General features: G+C 43.7%; 1 protein-coding gene across 3 annotated transcripts in view; it reads left to right on the top strand.

The window, feature by feature from the left end:
* Nucleotides 1-20204, top strand: part of uggt1 (UDP-glucose glycoprotein glucosyltransferase 1) — a 168053-nt gene that overhangs the window by 139500 nt on the left and 8349 nt on the right. For 2 of the 3 annotated variants that reach the window (XM_085990639.1, XM_085990638.1), the window contains 4 exons: nucleotides 537-621; nucleotides 3259-3441; nucleotides 5077-5237; nucleotides 10788-10902. In XM_085990639.1, the coding sequence (XP_085846765.1) occupies nucleotides 537-621; nucleotides 3259-3441; nucleotides 5077-5237; nucleotides 10788-10902 (544 nt within the window). The other variant, XM_085990640.1, reaches the window with a different exon arrangement.

Below are 20204 nucleotides of genomic sequence, written 5' to 3'. Positions count from 1 at the left end.
TCCACAAAGGGGTGATGGGGCCACATACATGTCTCGGCTCTGACACTAACAAGTTTGTGCTGATGGAGAAGTGTATTTTGGAATTTGATTAGGGGTTGCAGCAATATCTATTTGTTTGGGTATCTATTAAGTCAGCTGCATAGTTATTGGAATTTGAAGATTCTGAGGAAAAGGGTGAGTAATTCTTTAATTTGTCAATGTACTTCAATAAGACATACACAGATGCCTCAGCATAAGGACATTTTGATTGAAATTTTATAAATGTAAATATGTCAGAACATCAGCAGGGAAGGAGGGGAATAGCAGCTGGAAATTTGTCAACAGATTTCATCAGTATCATATTGAAGTTGTTGAGGTTTGACACATTTGATGCCCCTCAAAAATCCATATCTATAGTCTGATTTATGGTTTGTACTTTGGCCTCATTTAGAACCATTGGGTAGTAATGAGTTCTGTATTTGACACCTGCATTTTTAGGTAGGTAGGTCCTTCTTGGCTATGTATAATAAACTCTCTGTCTTCCCTCTGTCCTGCAGAATAATGATGCTGTCTGTGCTGAAGCATACTGAAACACCAGTGAAGTTCTGGTTCCTTAAGAACTACCTCTCGCCCATGTTCAAGGTTTGTAGAAGGAATTAATCAAATTCTAGCATGGTTAGCAAGAGAGAAGATACTACGACCCATTTCAGTATGTGTGTAGGGACTTTGGGGGGAAAATTTGGTTGCTTTGCTCCTCCCGTTATTAATGGGGTGCAAAGCAACTAGCGCCCGGGCTCAGCGATGTTTACGCCACTTGCGAAATTGACCAGACATTTTGCTGCGGCGCTAAACACTACCGCCACGATCCCCTGCGCCCGCAGATCGTGACGTTAGTCGAGCATGCAACGCCCCAGTAGCGCCCCGGACCAGATATTGAGTGGTGCCCTCTGCCTTTCCGCCTGCCGCTAGCAACGACAGGTTGAGGGGAACGTTTTACAGTCAGGAAGGGACTGGGGGAGCGCTATTTAAAGGCGACCGCTTCCTGCCTTTTTTTGTCAGCGACATTTTTGCACCAAGCATTCTGAGAGAGAGAGACTTCTGGAGAGATTCAACGCTGTGTGAAGGAGTTTTGGGCACTGAGCAGCACTTTGCAGGTTCATGTTGATTTGCCCTTCCTTGCATTGATTTAGAACAGACTGTGGGATCTGCACTCTGAGCTCTTTCCCTGGGCCTCTCCATTGTTCTTTCCAGCAGAATTGATGTACAGGTCTCTCCAGGCCGAGATTCAAGGCTGCAATGAGCAGGGTGTGGATGGAGAGCAAGATCAACCCTCCCCTTTAAGAACTAGCCGGCGCCAGTGTGTCTGTGTTCCATTGCTGACTGACATCACATGAGCTTCACCAGCGCTCTGAGGTAGCGTCTTGCTCCTTGGCGTTAGCACCTTAAGAGAGGTGTGTAGTGCCTGATTTAGCGCTCCAATCACCTCCAGGGGCGATAGAGGCCAAGTTTGCACCCGGCCGATAATTGCGCCCCAAACGGGGTGGTACCGAATTTCTCCCCGAGTGTTCAAAGCCTGTCTCTTCCTACCCGCCTTTTTTTAAAATATGGAGACGTGTTAGCCGCTTTCTGATCCTTAGGAATCTGTACCAAATTTAGCAAACTTATTTTAAAAAAAAAGTAAAATGAAACTTAACTCATTTCTGTTCTCACCACCTTTTAAGACTTGTAGGTGCAAGTTGTCTGTACTAGGTATTTACTTAATTTTAAGAATATCAAGATTTTTTTTGCTTGCTGTCTAGCTCCTGTGCTGTTGTTAGATGCCTGCTGTAAGAATATTCCATCACCTCCTCTCTTGGAAGACTATGGGCACTACGTTTGACCAGCCACATTAACGCGTTCCATTGATGTTCTCTGCAAAAGCCGATGAGTCAGCACTAAATTAGGGTTATTACACAGCCCACAAATGCTTGGTGCTGACACTGGGTGCCTGAAATGGAAGGATTTCCCTCTCCAGCCCTAATATCCTTCAACTTAGGCATAAAAGTTATTTGGCCAACAAATGCTCGAAAAGAATGCTATTATTGCATTTGATTCTGCAGTATTTCTTAACGATTCACCATTGTAGTTCCCCCTCCCAAGGCATCACTGTATAAGAAACATAGACACGGCACAGATACGATGGGCTGGATTTTGCCAGCCCTGGGGAGGTGGGTTTGGAGGCGGGACTGCCGGGAAAATGGCAGAATTTGGGGGCGGGTGCCCAACCTGCCCCCAACCCGCCTCCATGCCATCTTGCCAGGAGGCGGGTAGCCAACCTGTGCCGGGACCCAACTCCTCGAGGTGGGAAGGGGATTAATGCCAATTAACTGCCTGTTAACAGGTAGTTAACAGGCAGTTTTTTGGCTAATCCCTATTTTGAGCCCTGAAGTGTGGGCTTCCCGATGGCTCCGAACCTCACCAGGGTCAGCGAGGCGGGCCGTCGGTCTGAGGGGGTCGAAGGGGCCGAGATGTCCGGTGTGCAGGTGAGTAATGGGTGCATGTGTGCAGAGGTAAGTGTGTGAGGTGTGTGTAAGGTGTTTTAATAAGTTTTACTTACCTTTACTTCTTCCTGCAGGCTTCCTCCCTTCAGGTCTCGGGAGTCCCTCAGCTCACCAGCACAGAAAGCAGAATGGCTGCTGAACTGTCAAAAGCTGCAGCCTTCTGCTTTCTGGTCAAGAAGGCTTTCTAATTGAGTCTTGAGTAAAGACACAACTTGGAAGACAGATTGTCAGTGTTTGACAGCTTCACAGAGCTGTCAAACGATGACATTTCAGCTGTCAAAAGCTCTTGACAGATGAAACGGCACTTGCTGACGTCACCTGTAACTGGCTTTCCCTTAATTGGCCTGCTAAGCCCGCTGGGAGGGCTTAACAAGGTCAATCAAGGGAAAATAGCGTGGGTTGGCCACAAGTCGACAGAGGCGGGACTAAAACCCAACAAGTGGGACTCCCGCCTCCAAAAGCACCCCATTGGCAAAATCCAGCCCAATGGGTCAAATAGCCTCCTTCTGTACCGTAAATTTCTATGATTCATCTGGTCTGATTTTAAATCCCAAGTACAAGCTGCATTGTAAACTAATTGTTGCAGCACACCCCGACGAAGGATTTACAAAGATTGTTTCACCTCTGTAGAACATGTTAAAGTATCTTGTGTAATTTGTGTCGAATTAGCGAATGACACAATTTGTAGCTTTGGCATTTTCTGAGAGCTGGTGATGCTTACACTTCTGTGTTCTGGTAGGAATTTATCCCACACATGGCAAAGAAGTATGCTTTCCAGTATGAGCTGGTGCAGTACAAGTGGCCCAGGTGGCTCCACCAACAGACTGAAAAACAAAGAATTATCTGGGGCTACAAGATCCTCTTCCTGGACGTGCTTTTCCCGCTGGCTGTTGACAAGATCCTATTTGTGGACGCTGATCAGGTAAATTTTTTAAGATGTGCTTTTTCAGATGACTAATTCTATATATGTAACATGCTGACAGCCCTCTAGAGCAGCTGAAGTTTGTGAGTCTGAATAGTGAATACTGTTAGGCTATTCACTGATGGCAGGCGGAAACATCATGGTTAAAGACAATTGAGGCCTTGCTGAATATTCCCTATATATCCATTTTCCAGTCGTGGCAATGTGTATTAACATGAACAATTCCCATCAGGCCCCAAAGAGCCACATGGCTTCACTGTGATGGCAGTTTGTATATGCCATTCGATGCCTTACTGCAACAAAATCTGGGCCATTAAATAACTTGCTTTTCGCAAGAAAAAAAAATGCAATAGTAAGGGTAAGGTACAGTAAAGGTGCATTTCTTTTTACTGAATGTGATGATATGGAGACCTTCTAAAGGTTTCTGCACTTTTGTAGGGGTACTGCTATTCTAGATTTTAAAGAGGAACTTAGTGCAGGGATGATTACTCAGAATTATATGTACTTCCCTCTGATGCATACCAAATATTCCACGGAGACTGAAACAGCAGTAACAATGGCCAGACATTTCTTTCCTCCTTTATTTACCAATTTTCTCATCTTCCCTCTTAATTCCACAGGCACCATGGAACCTCTAGTACCATCCCCAAATTCCCATTCTTCACACCTGAGACTAGACACTGAATGTAGGCAGGCTGTTTAGCCATAGAGGACATCACAGCCAAACCCAATGCTGTGCGCAACCGGCCTCCAGCACGGATTACTGGATGGTAATCAGAGGCAAGACCTTGGGCTGATATACCCCTCCTTTACCCAGAGGTGCCGAGGCCAGTTTGGAGCCCCATTGCTGCCCCATCTGAGGTCAGATAACTCACTACAGACTGGGCACTGATTCCAGGTCTTCCTAATCTACACAGCTCAGCTGCTCAATACCTTAACTAATCTTAACCAATGAAGCCATGAGGTGACTGTTGTAACCTGCCTTTATGGATGAAAATAGAGACCAATTTCGTGAAGGAGGCATGTTGCCGATAAGATTTTCCGCCCCTTTTGTGTTCAATTCTTTGAAATGCGTGAATGTAAAGTTCAATTAAAGAACTTTCATCACAGGGTTATTTTAATAATGAGTCTTATTTTTTATCCAAATTGCTTTGGATTTGAATCCATATCAATACACACCATTCCTGTACTGAGCTCCGCATTAAAGCCCCCCATTAAAGGAGCTTGCAATTTGCTTGCATTTGCAGGTAATTAGAGTTTGCAGATGGCTTTTAATTCAGAGATATAGATGGGGCAGTGATACAGCAGCTGTGACATTAACGCAATCTGTTTGGCTCGGGGGAGGTCTGTAGTTAAGGTCAAAAAGCTTTGTTTAATAAAAATAGACAAGTGATTCTCAGAATCATAAGAATGGAAAGTTGAAACCATTTTGGAGAGTTTTATTTGAATCTGAATTTCTTGCAAACTTCTTATATCTTTAACAGCTTCATTTAGTTATTTTTTTTAAAAAGGGCCAAGAAGTGACTGCAGCCAAAGTCACAAATCTTAATCCTCAGTGAATCACAAAATTGTAAAATATATTGCAACTCCTGCTAAGAGTCAGGAAAACTCTATCAGTTTTCCTTTTTCTCACAGATCGTGCGTGCTGACTTGAAGGAGCTGCGTGAGTTGGACCTTGAAGGAGCTCCCTATGGGTATACCCCTTTCTGCGAAAGTCGCAAGGAAATGGATGGATATCGCTTCTGGAGATCAGGTTACTGGGCTAATCACCTCCAGGGAAGGAAGTACCACATAAGGTATGATTCTAACAACTTGTAATTGAGAAAGATACTTTTTATATTATAAACTAAGGTCCTTTGACACCCATGTACTACTCTGTTCTATTTTTAACTCATTGGTTGTAAATTGCTTTGGGCCATCCTAAGATGTAAAAGACACTACATAAATAGAAGACTTCCTTTATTCCCCTTCTGTTTACCTTCTGATTTGTCACCGTTCTTATTGTGAATCTTTGTAGGCCAGTTTGTGAAAGTAGGCCTGTGCTTCATGCATGAGTGAACTGGAGAGCTTGTGTCTGGTGGGGCTTGATGCATGCAGTGGAACCAGAGCTGTGCACTTACAGGACAGCTAGAGGAGGTGCGAACGTTGACCGCAGCTTGCTGCACCCACACTAGTGTAGAACTCCCAATACTTTTGAAATGGTGGATGTTGGTGCCTATATATTGGAGCGTGCCATTGATAGATCCGAGTTGCTGTTAATAGCACTCTAAATGTACCTTATCACAGTTGGGATTGAAAGCCTGTTCGTGCCACAGACCTGTTCTCAGGTTTTAATGGGTGTATGTTTTCATAGCATACATTGAACTGTTAAACCCATTTAATACTTGACAGACTTCTTATCAATTCCTGCATGGCAGTGAGTGCTTCTTCTGACTGCAGCTGAGGCAGAAAAAAATTCTTGCATTTATACATTGCTTTATCAAATCAGAACATCTCAAAAGACCTCACCGAATGCATTAGTTTTGCGAGCTGTGACTGTTGTTACATGGAAAAACATCTAATTAGTGCCTATATGGTCTTCCTGCAAGTTGTATTGGCAGCTTCCTCCAGTTCAATCGTCCCTCCAGGCCACAGACCGTAGACTGTTATCCTTTGAAACAATTCAGAACGCTCAGCATTGGGTTGATATACTGGGAATGGGTTGTCTGCTAGATAGGTGAAATATGCAACTGAACTACAACAGCTAACTTTGCCGGAGGTGAGTCCAGCCTTTGAGCTCCTGAAGCTCTACTGGGCATCTGTCATAAAACATATCATAGAGCAGGGATTCTTAACCTTTTTGCTTCTGGGGCACCCCTCCAGTGTTATAAAAAATTCCACGGATCCCCTGTAACACAACACAAGTACCTTTTCTGTATAAAAATTAGTTATACAATTAAACATACATACATACATATTTTTGTGTTTTACCAAGGCGGGACGCGGGGCGGGACAGTGCTGCAGAAGAACAGGATGTATTGCCAAGCATTACTTTGGTTAGACTGTCACAACACATCAGCTTTGACACGCAAGCAGACCACACGCACACACCCCACATACGCAAACACCCCACACACCCAGTGATCAAAGATCGTTGAACAGAGATTAAAAGTGTGGAAACAGTTGGCAGCGACATGAATGAATGAATGAAGGAGGGGAAAGTGCAGGGATACAATTAATCCAACTTTTATCCGTTTTTAAAAGCAAAGGTGGGTGGGTTTTGATAAACTTATAGGAAACAGTAACTGTAGCGTGGGGGGTGGGGAAAGGGTTGTGCTTGAGTATCGAAAACAATCGGAAAAGCTTTGCTGAGGATATTTCTGGTTATTGGAGAAAGACCACCAAGGGAAATAAAGCAGTTTTGTAAGTTTTTAAAAAAAAGACACTTCGGTAGCCCAGGAGAGATGAAGTCGCAGTGTAACCGATTCTGGAACTCCTAGATAGGACTTTTCCATTCACAAATGAGGATCTAGATCCTGTAATTATTTTTGGTGGACCCCCTAAAACATTCTCACTGACCCCCAGAGGGCTGCGGACACCTGTTGAGAACCCCTGTCATGGAGGGCACCACTGTACGTATACAGCACTTCTGCCTGTTTTTCTCAGAATTACTTTTTACCTTTGGTATATGTGAAACACGTGAGAATCTAGATTAACATTTTTGTATAGTTATCAGTTAAAGTTAATTTGTTTTGAGATCTTAGCCCAGATTTTGCTGTCAAAATAACGGTGAGGCTAATGGCAATCGCCATTATTTATGCGCAAATGGTACTTCAGGCGAGGGGCAGATGCGCAGTTAAACAAAAATCCATAAATTGCTGTCCGAGTTGCGCTGCTTCCCCGTTAGCTTTGTGAAAATGGCATCCCGCTGTCTGTCACCATTTGAAATGCATCAAATGGCGAGAAGTTGCTGTATCTGCGCGGTAGATGGGAACTAAACTCGCCACAGAAAGTTAAGTCTTGTCCATTACAGTCTAAGTCAGGGGTTCTCAACTGGGCGCTCGCCAAATCAGCATCTTTCAAGAATAAAATCTTTTTAAAAATCCCATTCTGCGAGCAGGGTCAACAAAAAAAATGAGCGCGACTGATCACAACCGATGCCAGTAATGCCCTGTTTATTACTAAGACTGAGACTTCGAAATAGGTTGCATATTTAATTCAGTCCACCGATGCGAGGTTGGGTCGATATGCTGCCGCTGATGTTGGAGGAGAGGAGATCCCACCCCCTCTCCACCCCCAGATCCGTTAGTGACAGTTGGCAGCTGGTTCTTTTCCTGGCAGGCCGCGTAATGCGCATTCGCCCGCTTGCCATGTTTAAATCGGGTAAGCGGAGGAACAGGTCAGTGGGGCTTGATGTCTGTTTTGTGGGGTAATGAGCTGAGAACTAACCAAAGATTGTTGGCAAATGTTCAGCTGACTTCGCTTTTCATTCTTGATGCGGCTGACCGCTGCTTGCCCGTGTTTACAGAGCTGAGCACGGCACGGGCAGCTGATCAAACTACCAGCTGCCACCGGGAGCTCACGGTCCCAGGTCCGAGTCCCGAGGCATCATTCACACGAGGTGCGGATGGACAGTTGCTTGCTTCACTCAGGTCCCGGATGTCCTGTTTCCTTTGCTGCGACGTAATCAGCTCGCACTTTCAGCAACTTGGCACGCAAAAAATTTGTAAACATGCAAGGGCAAGCCTAACTCATGGCAGACACCGTTAGATGCCCTGCTATAGCAAATGATGGCGGCTTGTCATTGTACAGTTCTCCTGTTTAATGAGTGAACTCCACCTGTCCTCTTTACTACAAGGTGTGCATTTCTACTTGACACAGTTTGAAGCCAAAAAGCACGTTGCACATGGGGAAATAAGAAGTTCTTTACTCTCTCTGGGGAATACAGACACTGCTTTCACTGTCTGCGATTGGTGACTGCTGCACAATCATTTGATTTGATTTGGTCTTTCTCTTTGATTTAATTAAATGGAGATTTTTGTAATCACTTGCTGTTGGGAATTCTGTTGCTGCTTGGCTGAACTTGATAGGTTATATTTTGAAAACATTGTCTATTATTTCCAGTGCCCTCCTCCATCACTGTGTCATGGACAATTACATAATGCTATTCATATTCTCAGGACGTACCAAAGCACTTCACAGCCAGTAAATTACTTTTGAAGTGCAGTCAGGTTTGTTCTGTAGGCAAATGTGGCAGCAAGTTTGTACACCTAAGGTCCCACAAATATCAAATGAGATAAATGATAAGTCAATCAATTTTGGTTGTGTTGGATGACCTTTACGTTCACCTGAACAGGCAGATTGGACCTCGATTTTATACCTTATTCAAAAGACAGCACCTCCGACAATGCACTGCTCCCTTATTACTGCACTGAAGTGTTGGCTTCGATTACGTGCAAAATCCTGGGGTGGGAATTGAACCCACAACATTAAATGTGATTCCATTTTTATGTACCTTTTACAAGGAGCTGCAGTGCCACCATGTGCCAATGGACAGCACTGCCTAGTCTGTGTAAGTCACAAGTCTCCATCAGCCACTCAGTGTCATTTTCCCCTGATTTGAAACCAATTATTGATTACATTTTTTTTTACTTCTCTGTACTTGTGGTAATTTTACAAGAAAGAAAAAGCATGAGCTATTGTTGAAGAATTAGTGGGGCTTGCCATTTTGGCATAAAATAAAAGCAAATGTTACTACTTTAAACAAAAAAAGATATCCGTATTGGCAGCAAAGTACTGCAAAGAGGTCATAGCTCTAAATGCACAGTTGTGAAATAAAAACCGATGAATAGTTCATGTTGGGAAAAACAGACATCAACATTTTGTATGTTTTCCTTGCAATATGGCTGCCTTTAAAACAATGGAGTCTTTTTGATAATTTGCTGTCATAGCTAGGTGCTCGCCGTTATTAATGCGCAAATTCTACAGCAACTTCAGGCAAGGGCAGATACAAGGTTAAACGTTAATATCCAAAAGTTTCTGTCAGAGTTGCATTAGCTTTGTAAAAACAGCATCTCGCCATTTGCCTCACCATTGAAATGCGTGAATTTGTTCTACTTGCGCAGTAGATACAAACTAAACTCGCCACAGAAAGTTAAGTCTTGTCCATCTCAATCTAAGTACCTTTTTAACGACATGAGTGTTAATTACTACCAGTCAACCTTTCTGGCACTAAAGATTAACTATTACGAGTGTGCAGTCTCATTCCGTAAGGTTTTAATTGTTGTTGGAGTTTTTAACAAACATTTTCCTGTCTTTTTTTTCTCTCTTAATCCAATCATTCTTTCCCTCTCTCTTTCTCTTTCTGTACCTCATTTGACATTGAATTCACCCGCTCTAATTTACACTTCATTCTTGGTCCTAGGGCTAGTAATTTCACAGTCCAATCTGATTGGTTAAGGAGATACACAGTTGCTTGCCCTGTTCACTCAGGTCCCAGATGCCCTGTTTCCCTCGCTGCGACGTTATCGGCTCGCACTTTCAACAACATGCCACGCAAAAAAAATTAGAAACCTAAACCTGCAAGGGCAAGCCTAACTAATGACAGACGCTGTTAGATGTCTGGCTGCAGCAAATTATGGCCCACAATCTTTAACTCGAATTCATCTCCACAGATAGCTGACCAATGATTTTAATAAATATATAATGCCCAATAAAAACAGTGCTGAATGAAGAAGAGTATAGGAAAACCTTTTAATGCAGAATGGCTGCCATTTATAGTGAAATTTGTAACAAAACTTGAAGCTTTAAACATAAACAGGAATTATGAAGAAGTTGAGCTATACTGCTACCAACTGGAGACTAGTCCAAGGGATTTCTCAATAATGATTTGTGAATTTCATTGATTATCAATTCCAGCCCTGTATCAAAATTTGGCAGACGCACCATTTAGTGCCCTCCTTGCCGGAACATTTCTCATTGTGCAGACTATTTTGCAAGTGGCCAGACTTCAGTAATAGGTATTGTCTGATAACTCTGACATCTGGGAGTTTTCAGAGAGGTCTCTGTAGCCAAGCATGCTTCCAAAAGTCAAGAATAACCATGCACCTTCAAAACTTTAGCACTATTTTTGCTATTCAGTGACAATGATGTTAGGTGAGGAGTTGGAAGAAATCCTCAAAAGAAAAATTGAAGCAGCATTTTAGGTCATTGAAGACCTTTTGCAGCCATATAGTGAATTCATGAGTTTCTTTGTAGCATTGTCATTGTGCTGCAGTTAAGTGACCCACTAACACTGTGTGCTGTCATCATGTTAACAATCCCATGACTTTAATATTAAAAACCCTTTTATTGTCCTCTCCATTTAGTGCCTTGTATGTAGTGGACTTAAAGAAATTCAGAAAGATTGCTGCTGGTGATCGGCTCAGAGGGCAGTATCAGGGTCTCAGTCAGGACCCCAACAGCCTGTCCAATCTTGACCAGGTACATGTGTGCATTTTTATTACTGTACTGTTGCAAGTAGTAATGCTAGAATCAGTTGTAGAGTACTCCAAGGTTAATCCATGTATTTGTTTAGTTTATGAAAGGTCAATTACCGTTGATAGATGTGTGTATAAAAAGAAAGACTTGCATTTATATCACGCCTTTCACAACCTCTGGACGTCTCAAAGCGCTTTACAGCCAATGAAGTACTTTTGGAGTGTAGTCACTGTTGTAATGTAGGAAACGTGGCAGCCAATTTGCGCACAGCGAGCTCCCACAGACAGCAATGTGATAATGACCAGATAATCTGTTTTTATGTTGATGGATAAATATTGGCCAGGACAGCGGAGATAACTCCCCTGCTCTTCTTCGAAATAGTGCCATGGGATCTTTTATGTCCACCTGAAAGAGCAGACGGGGCCTCGGTTTAACATCTCATCTGAAAGACGGCACCTCTGACAGTGCAGCACTCCCTCAGCACTGCACTGGAGTGTGAGGCTAGAATTTTTTGTGCTCGTCCCTGGAGCGGGACTTGAACCCACAACCTTCTGACTCAGGCGAGAGTGATACCCACTGAGCCACGGCTGACACAGCAATATTATGCATCTATACAGCAGTATACATCTATGCATGCAAGATAAAAAAAAAGTTGCAGAATATTTTGACGATCTCAAGGATTTCCAACAATAGATTTTCTGAAAATGTGAAAATCCAGGCATAGCTATCCTCCTAGGTGGGTGTTTTTACTGTGGAGCTATGTTTAGGGGCACTATTTAGGCTGACGAGAGGCTGCATGGCAAACTGTGTGGAAACTGCCAATCTCCCCTTGTGCAACGGCCTATTATCCTTTTTTTTCTTCTCTCCACGACTACAGTTCCGTTAGATTCACCTGACCTCAATCTCCTGTGGCTAAAAATATCCCTCCCGCATCTCACCTCACTAAATTAACCTGTTGTGTCTATTGCCCTTCTAAACTTGAAAACTCTGGAACTTTTCAATTTTTTGCAAAACAAAATAAAATCTTAACAATTTTAACTTTGTGCTGAAATCACTGTACATGGCTGGTTCAGTGTTTGCAATCAGTAATGTCAATGTTTTTTCAGAATCATTAGACTGACACGAATTCTGAGCCATTTTTATCCTCAAGAACATTAGTCAGCTAATTTGCTTCACCTTTTCCTCATCTTGAATCTGAACTCTTACAAAGTATTTTCTCCTCAGTGCTGGGTTCTTCTAACCACTGTTGGAATGCCCTGCAACAAGTGACACTAAATTAGTTATATTTTGTCTGGCACGATAACTCGGCCTAATTAGGAATTCTTTGATGCCTTTTCCTTGTCCAGCAACTACTTTCATTGTTCTTGCCGTTCTATCTGTGCCAGTGAAGTAACGGATATTCTGGCTGGCACAGAAGACTTTATACTTCACTTTTCTGTTGTCAGATCAGGCACTATGGCCTGAATTTTAATGCGGAGGCGGGTTGGGAGCGGGGGGGCTTCGAAGCCATTGGGAAACCCGGGAGAACAGGTTTCCCGCAGGCCCTGCCGAATTTAACAGCAGGGCCTGATTTGCAGTAGGAAAACTCTGTTTCCCACCCGCAGCCAGCCAGTTTGAGAGGCTGGCTGGCTGCGGGCCTAGGCCGCAGAGAGGAGGGAGGGGGGGTGGGCGGGATCGCGTGGGGGAGTGGCCGGAGGAGCATGGGGAGGGCCGGAGGAGGGGTGGAGGTTGATAACGATCAGGGGGACGGAGGAGCAGATCGGGGGCCAGAGGAGAAGGTGGTTGCGGAGGTGGGGTGTTCGAGCATCATCGGAGGGCAGGAGGAGCACGGGGGCGCGGAAGGGGAGTGGGAGGAGCCGGTGGGGGCGGTGGCAGACGACATCGGGGGGGGGTAGGGTCGGAGGCCTCATGGGGAGGACTCCGATCACGTGGGGTGGGTTAGGCAAGGGACGCTGGATCCAGGAGGTAAGTGTGAAGGCACTTGCCTCCTGGATCCAGCAGTCCTCGCCTTACTTTAGCTGGCGGGTTTCACGAGGCTTGCAAATCCCAACCAGCTAAAGATAAATTCAAAATGGAGCTAAAATCAGAGGCTTCCAGCCTTAGTATAATATTTAAATGGACAACCCGCTTCCTGGGAGCAGTTTGGCTTCCCGCCTCCGTTAAAACTGGAAGTGGGTGGGTTGGAGGTGGTTTCTGGTCAGGATTCAGATTTTTAACACTTTAACTTCCCACACAACCCCAACTCACCCATTTTTTAAAAGTTAAAATTCCCGCCTATATGTTAATTCAGCCATACATGTTGTTCTGCTGGCTCCTGTAAAAATTCTGCCTATCGCACTTAGGCCTAGAAATTCAGTTGCTTGCGCCAGCCGGTAGCGCCTTAGGAGGAGGAGATGTTGGGCGCTAGGCGGCTAGCGGCCGGGCGCAGCGCGATCTGCGCCTCTCCCCAACTTCACTAGAGATTTAGCGTCAGTGCAAAGTCTTTGCGCGCGCTCAGATCCTGACGTCATTTCATCGTGCAACGCCCTTTGTGCGCCCCAAACCGGAACTTCAGTGGCGCCGCCCTTCTTTGCGCCTGGCGCCCCCAGCGACTGGTAGAGGGGAACGGTTCCCAGTCGGTGCGGGGGGCGCTATTTAAAGGGGATTCCTCCTGCATTATAAGTGACAGCCATTTTGTGCCAATCCTGTGTGAGAGACAAAGGCAGAGAGCTTTCTGCTTTGACTCAGCGCTCGCACAGGTACTTCTGGCTTCAGGCCAGAGCTTTGCACTTGGATTTCACTTTCAGTGCCATAGCCTTGAGTCGCCACATATACTGTAATGGGGGCTACAATGGGTGGAAACGTTGGCTTTCTGCATTGCATTCAAAGGGATCAGAGACGCCGTGAGAGAGTGCCAGTCATGGCCAGACGGAGAAGGGCCAACAGGTGTCGGCACAGGAGGCCTTACCCACCCAGGGTATACCGCCAGCAGTTCTCATATCTGAACATGTCTGAGGAGCAGTGTGTTCGGAGGCTGCGATTCAGAAGGGAGGTGGTCACTGAGATCTGCCACCTGCTTCGCAGAGATCTGCAGCCACAGCTGAAGAGCAGGACGTCTCTGTCGGTGGCAGTGAAGGTGACGGTGGCTCTCAACTTCTATGCCACCGGCTCCTTCCAATCCGCTGGGGACATTGCCAACATCTCCCAGTTCGCGGTACATTGCTGCATCCGACAGGTGAACAATGCCCTTTTCAGAAGGAGATGTCAGTACATCTCCTTCCCCATGACCCTGGACAAGCAGCAAGAGCGTACGATGGGATTTGGAAGAATAGCGGGTTTCCCCATGGTCCAGGGCGTAGAACTGATGAACCAGCATTGGTCAGGCCTTGCTTCAGGGCTGCAGTGCGCAGGGCATGGCAGCCAGACAAGTCCACCCTCCCCCTTTAAGAGCTGACCGGCGCCAGAGTGTCTGCCGTCAATCAGCAACTTGCCGCACCTGCGCTGCGCCCGCCCTCGGGGGTATCGCCCCGGACCGCCGGCTTAGCACGGTGGCATAGTGGTTAGCACTGTTGCCTCACAGCGCCAGGGACCCGGGTTCGAATCCGGCCTCGGGTGACTGTCTGTGTGGAGTTTGCACATTCTCCCCGTGTTTGCGTGGGTTTCCTCCGGGTGCTCCGGTTTCCTCCCACAGTCCAAAGATGTGCGGGTTAGGTTGATTGGCTATGATAAAAATTGACCCTTAGTGTTAGGGGGATTAAATACGTGGGGTTACAGGGATAGGGTGGGATATGTGTCGGTGCAGGCTCGATGGGCCGAAATGGCCTCTATCTGCACTGTGAGGTTTCTGTGATCTCTGTGATAGTCGTGCATTGCCTGTTTTAGCGCAGCAGCAACCTCTTGGGGCGATGCGACTGAATATCGGCGAAGGTGGCACGAACTTGCACCGGGCGCAAACTTTAGCGGCCGCCTGACTGTAGCGCCCCGAACATGGCTATACTGAATTTCTAGGCCTTAGTCTTTTAATCGAAAGCATTCTGAGGTTTTGCTTGTAACTTCTATAAATCCACTGTCCAGAGCTGCTTAATGCAGTGTTATTGAAAAGAAGTGTCAACTGCTGCCGCCTTGCCTCTCCAGCAACCAGTTCTTCTGGTCCTTTGCCAAAGCTGTCTCATTACTTTTGCAATCATCTTCTTCACTTTTCTTCTGTCCTGGCCAGCTCCACTACAACAAAAGTTCATGCTTTTGCCTTCCTTTTACACCCCCCCCCCCCCCCTCCCCCAAAACACAAATTGCTCTCTTCTGTTCAGCTTTTATGACCTGAGCTGCAGTTTTATCCCTATTGAATCCTTTTTGCTGTCCGGCTTCTAATAAGACCTGATCATGATGGTAACTTTACATCCTAAGGACACCTACTTCCAAACTTATCCCCATTTTATGTGCCATCATTTCAATTTCTATTTCCAGCCTTCATTTCCTGCACCGTGGAAGTTTTCTCATGTTCATCCAATCCCTAAGAAAGATGTTTTCTCTTGTCCTTCAAACTAACATCCTATTGTCCTTCAAACTAACATCCTATTGTCCTTCAAACTAACATCCTATTGTCCTTCAAACTAACATCCTATTGTCCTTCAAACTAACATCCTATTGTCCTTCAAACTAACATCCTATTGTCCTTCAAACTAACATCCTATTGTCCTTCAAACTAACATCCTATTGTCCTTCAAACTAACATCCTATGGTCCTTCAAACTAACATCCTATGGTCCTTCAAACTAACATCCTATGGTCCTTCAAACTAACATCCTATGGTCCTTCAAACTAACATCCTATTGTCCTTCAAACTAACATCCTATGGTCCTTCAAACTAACATCCTATTGTCCTTCAAACTAACATCCTATTGTCCTTCAAACTAACATCCTATTGTCCTTCAAACTAACATCCTATGGCCCTTCAAACTAACATCCTATGGTCCTTCAAACTAACATCCTATTGTCCTTCAAACTAACATCCTATGGTCCTTCAAACTAACATCCTATGGTCCTTCAAACTAACATCCTATGGTCCTTCAAACTAACATCCTATGGTCCTTCAAACTAACATCCTATGGTCCTTCAAACTAACATCCTATGGTCCTTCAAACTAACATCCTATTGTCCTTCAAACTAACATCCTATGGTCCTTCAAACTAACATCCTATTGTCCTTCAAACTAACATCCTATTGTCCTTCAAACTAACATCCTATTGTCCTTCAAACTAACATCCTATTGTCCTTCAAACTAACATCCTATGGTCCTTCAAACTAACATCCTATGGTCCTTCAAACTAACATCCTATGGTCCTTCAAACTAACATCCTATTGTCCTTCAAACTAACATCCTATTGTCCTTCAAACTAACATCCTATGGCCCTTCAAACTAACATCCTATGGTCCTTCAAACTAACATCCTATTGTCCTTCAAACTAACATCCTATGGTCCTTCAAACTAACATCCTATTGTCCTTCAAACTAACATCCTATTGTCCTTCAAACTAACATCCTATTGTCCTTCAAACTAACATCCTATTGTCCTTCAAACTAACATCCTTTTGTCCTTCAAACTAACATCCTATTGTCCTTCAAACTAACATCCTATTGTCCTTCAAACTAACATCCTATTGTCCTTCAAACTAACATCCTATGGTCCTTCAAACTAACATCCTATTGTCCTTCAAACTAACATCCTATGGTCCTTCAAACTAACATCCTATGATCCTTCAAACTAACATCCTATTGTCCTTCAAACTAACATCCTATTGTCCTTCAAACTAACATCCTATTGTCCTTCAAACTAACATCCTATTGTCCTTCAAACTAACATCCTATGGTCCTTCAAACTAACATCCTATGGTCCTTCAAACTAACATCCTATGGTCCTTCAAACTAACATCCTATTGTCCTTCAAACTAACATCCTATTGTCCTTCAAACTAACATCCTATGGTCCTTCAAACTAACATCCTATTGTCCTTCAAACTAACATCCTATTGTCCTTCAAACTAACATCCTATGGTCCTTCAAACTAACATCCTATGGTCCTTCAAACTAACATCCTATGGTCCTTCAAACTAACATTCTATGGTCCTTCAAACTAACATCCTATTGTCCTTCAAACTAACATCCTATGGTCCTTCAAACTAACATCCTATGGTCCTTCAAACTAACATCCTATGGTCCTTCAAACTAACATCCTATGGTCCTTCAAACTAACATCCTATTGTCCTTCAAACTAACATCCTATGGTCCTTCAAACTAACATCCTATTGTCCTTCAAACTAACATCCTATGGTCCTTCAAACTAACATCCTATTGTCCTTCAAACTAACATCCTATGGTCCTTCAAACTAACATCCTATGGTCCTTCAAACTAACATCCTATTGTCCTTCAAACTAACATCCTATGGTCCTTCAAACTAACATCCTATTGTCCTTCAAACTAACATCCTATGGTCCTTCAAACTAACATCCTATTGTCCTTCAAACTAACATCCTATGGTCCTTCAAACTAACATCCTATTGTCCTTCAAACTAACATCCTATTGTCCTTCAAACTAACATCCTATGGTCCTTCAAACTAACATCCTATTGTCCTTCAAACTAATATCCTATTGTCCTTCAAACTAACATCCTATTGTCCCTCAAACTAACATCCTATGTTCCTTCAAACTAACATCCTATGGTCCTTCAAACTAACATCCTATGGTCCTTCAAACTAACATCCTATTGCCGTATCATTGGCACTTTCAAAGTGACATTATCTCTAGTGGGCATGCTGGACAAGAAGGTCACCTGGAGAGAAGATTGGGACAGTAGGGGTTGCTGCTTGTAAGGAGGTAGTGACTGAGGACTGGCAAAGGCTGAGAGTGGCAGAGAGGGTAGCTGTGAGCCTATTTGCAGGGTATTCAAGCCCAGGATGGCCACAGGAGATGAGAAAGACAGAGGAGCAGTGATGGGCTGGGTTTGGATGCTGACTCTTGCTGGATTACAATTTGATACGGCCTGTAGTACCTCACCGAAGAGGCCATCCTTCATGTCTGAGCCTAGATAGTCCTTCTTTGCATGCTTTACAAACTTGCCTGATCCTGTTATCACCTAACACCCCCACACTTGCATTCTCCAGTTGGGGTCATTGACTGGCAATTAGTTTAGGGAGCATTGGCTGATTTTTGTTTTTCCCTAGACCTAATGAGGCAATTGTAAATGCTGTCCCTGCCTAGACCATCAATCTCAGCATAGACCAGGAAAATAATACTATTTTTAATTAAATGTCATAAGAGAAATGGATTTTACTGCTAAATGTATCAAATTGGACCCTTTTTTAATTATAAATTTACAGTGAGTAATGCCAGTTCGCTCACTGTAACACTGATATAATACAACCTTTAATATGATAGGCATTGTTTAATGCTTTTACACTAATAGATAAATGTGTGTTAAACACCCCCAATAATGCACTTTTTCTGGCCCTGTAGTTTGGTTCACAGCAGTCTACATATTTTATTTTTTGTTGAAATCTTTCCTTGCATTCCTCCTGAGCAAGCTGCTAGTGTCAGAAATTGCAGGTAATTCACGAGAGCTTTTAATAGAAGAGCACACCACTTAAGAGGTGTGTTACGAGGCAGCTCACTTGCATAAATCATAATGAGCTTTGTACTTTGAATGCTGATGCAGTTTGAGCTCGCCCCCAACTCTCTCTGTCCATGTTCACAAGCAAACGGCAGTTCCATAAACAGAGCCACATCTCCTATGATCTGAAACTGGTACTTCTAACTCTGACTGGAATAGGAGTAGCGTGTTATGCGATTAACGATTATTGCAATATTTTTCACTGTTATATGTCGTGCACTGCTGTTCACTCAAAGGCAAAAGAAATAAATTGTTAAATCACATCATTCAGGGTAAAATTTTTATTTACAGCAATTTATCATTACAAAGATGCAAAATAATATAGCAATAGACTAGCAATACAAATATTTAGAAAACAAAACTTAATCAGTCCACAAGGGTTTAAAATCTCCACTTTAGAAATCTATTTCTTGCACAGTCTGATAACCTGCAAGACTTCCTCATGTGTTGTTTGTACATCAGTGAAGCAATATTATCGCACCGTATCAGTGCCAGTTAAGTACGTTGGCCTGGAATTCGCCACAATGGCGATTATTGGCATATAACGCCATAAGTTAGACTGTTGTGCTCCCCGATCCTCTAGTGATGAATTCATGCCACAATTTACTGGAAAATAATTAGAATGCGTCGCAGCGATGGTGGATCGGGAGCAGCGCGGCCAATGTCTGATGCATATCCAAGATACCGGGGCCCGACACAGAACGGAACAACAGGTTATTTAACAACAACGCATTTAGGAGCAGTGGCTGTGATCTGATAACGGGGATGGGTCGCAGTACTGTATGTACAGATAGAATGTCCAGAGCAGGTTTAATTTGATTGATTGAGTTTGTGCTGAAACAGTATAAATATATAAATTGGCGTTAAGAAGGGACTTGTATTCATAGGGTTATCTCCTGAACTGCGTGCAATTCCCAAGCCATATTTAATTACCGGTTCCAATCCATGCTTAGCACATATGCTCAATAATATATGAATAAAACCAGTTGGGGAAAAATCAGAACATGCTTGGCTGTCAAAAACACTTCTGTTACATAATTGAGGTTTAAGATTTTCAATGAAATTCCCAGAACAAGTCAGTAAAAATGTTACCCTTGGGCAAACTGCTGAGCGATTGAATACTGATTCCAAGACCTCCAGCACCATTCTGTACAGGTCTAAGTGGCTGTGGCCGTCACAGTGGTGTTAATTTAACAAAATTGCTTTTAGTGGGGGGCGGGGCTATGATAATTAGCTGTTCAACTTTTTGGATGATGGTCTCTATGGAGCAAATTATGGTGTGGCATAAGTCACTTGCACCACAATTTCTTGGTATTTTGGCACCATAATAATGGCATACTCTGCAGATGCGCCATTACTTTGGCGCAAGTGTTCAGCAAATTCAGGCCCATGATATTTCACCTCTGAAAGTCCAAGGCATTTCAAAAATCCAACTAACTGAAGACTATTTTAAATTCACAATATATCAGCCTATCTAAAACATAATATGAAAAAAATATGTAATAAAGATTTTATTGTTTGTAGATGGAACTCTGCTTCTGTTTCAGTTGCTAAGGGCTTTTAATACAGAGAACAGTTATTGGTGCTCTGCAGTGGCGGATTGTTTTTAATGGATACAGGACTGATTGATCTTGGTGAAATAGGTAGTTTACAGTTCAAATGC

Source organism: Somniosus microcephalus, chromosome 6 (genome assembly GCF_052327205.1).
Source record: "Somniosus microcephalus isolate GS21.2 chromosome 6, FLI_Smic_1.0, whole genome shotgun sequence".
Lineage (NCBI taxonomy): Eukaryota > Metazoa > Chordata > Chondrichthyes > Squaliformes > Somniosidae > Somniosus > Somniosus microcephalus.
Note: the sequence above shows the minus strand (reverse complement) of the source record. Positions and strands in the feature narration are given on the sequence as shown.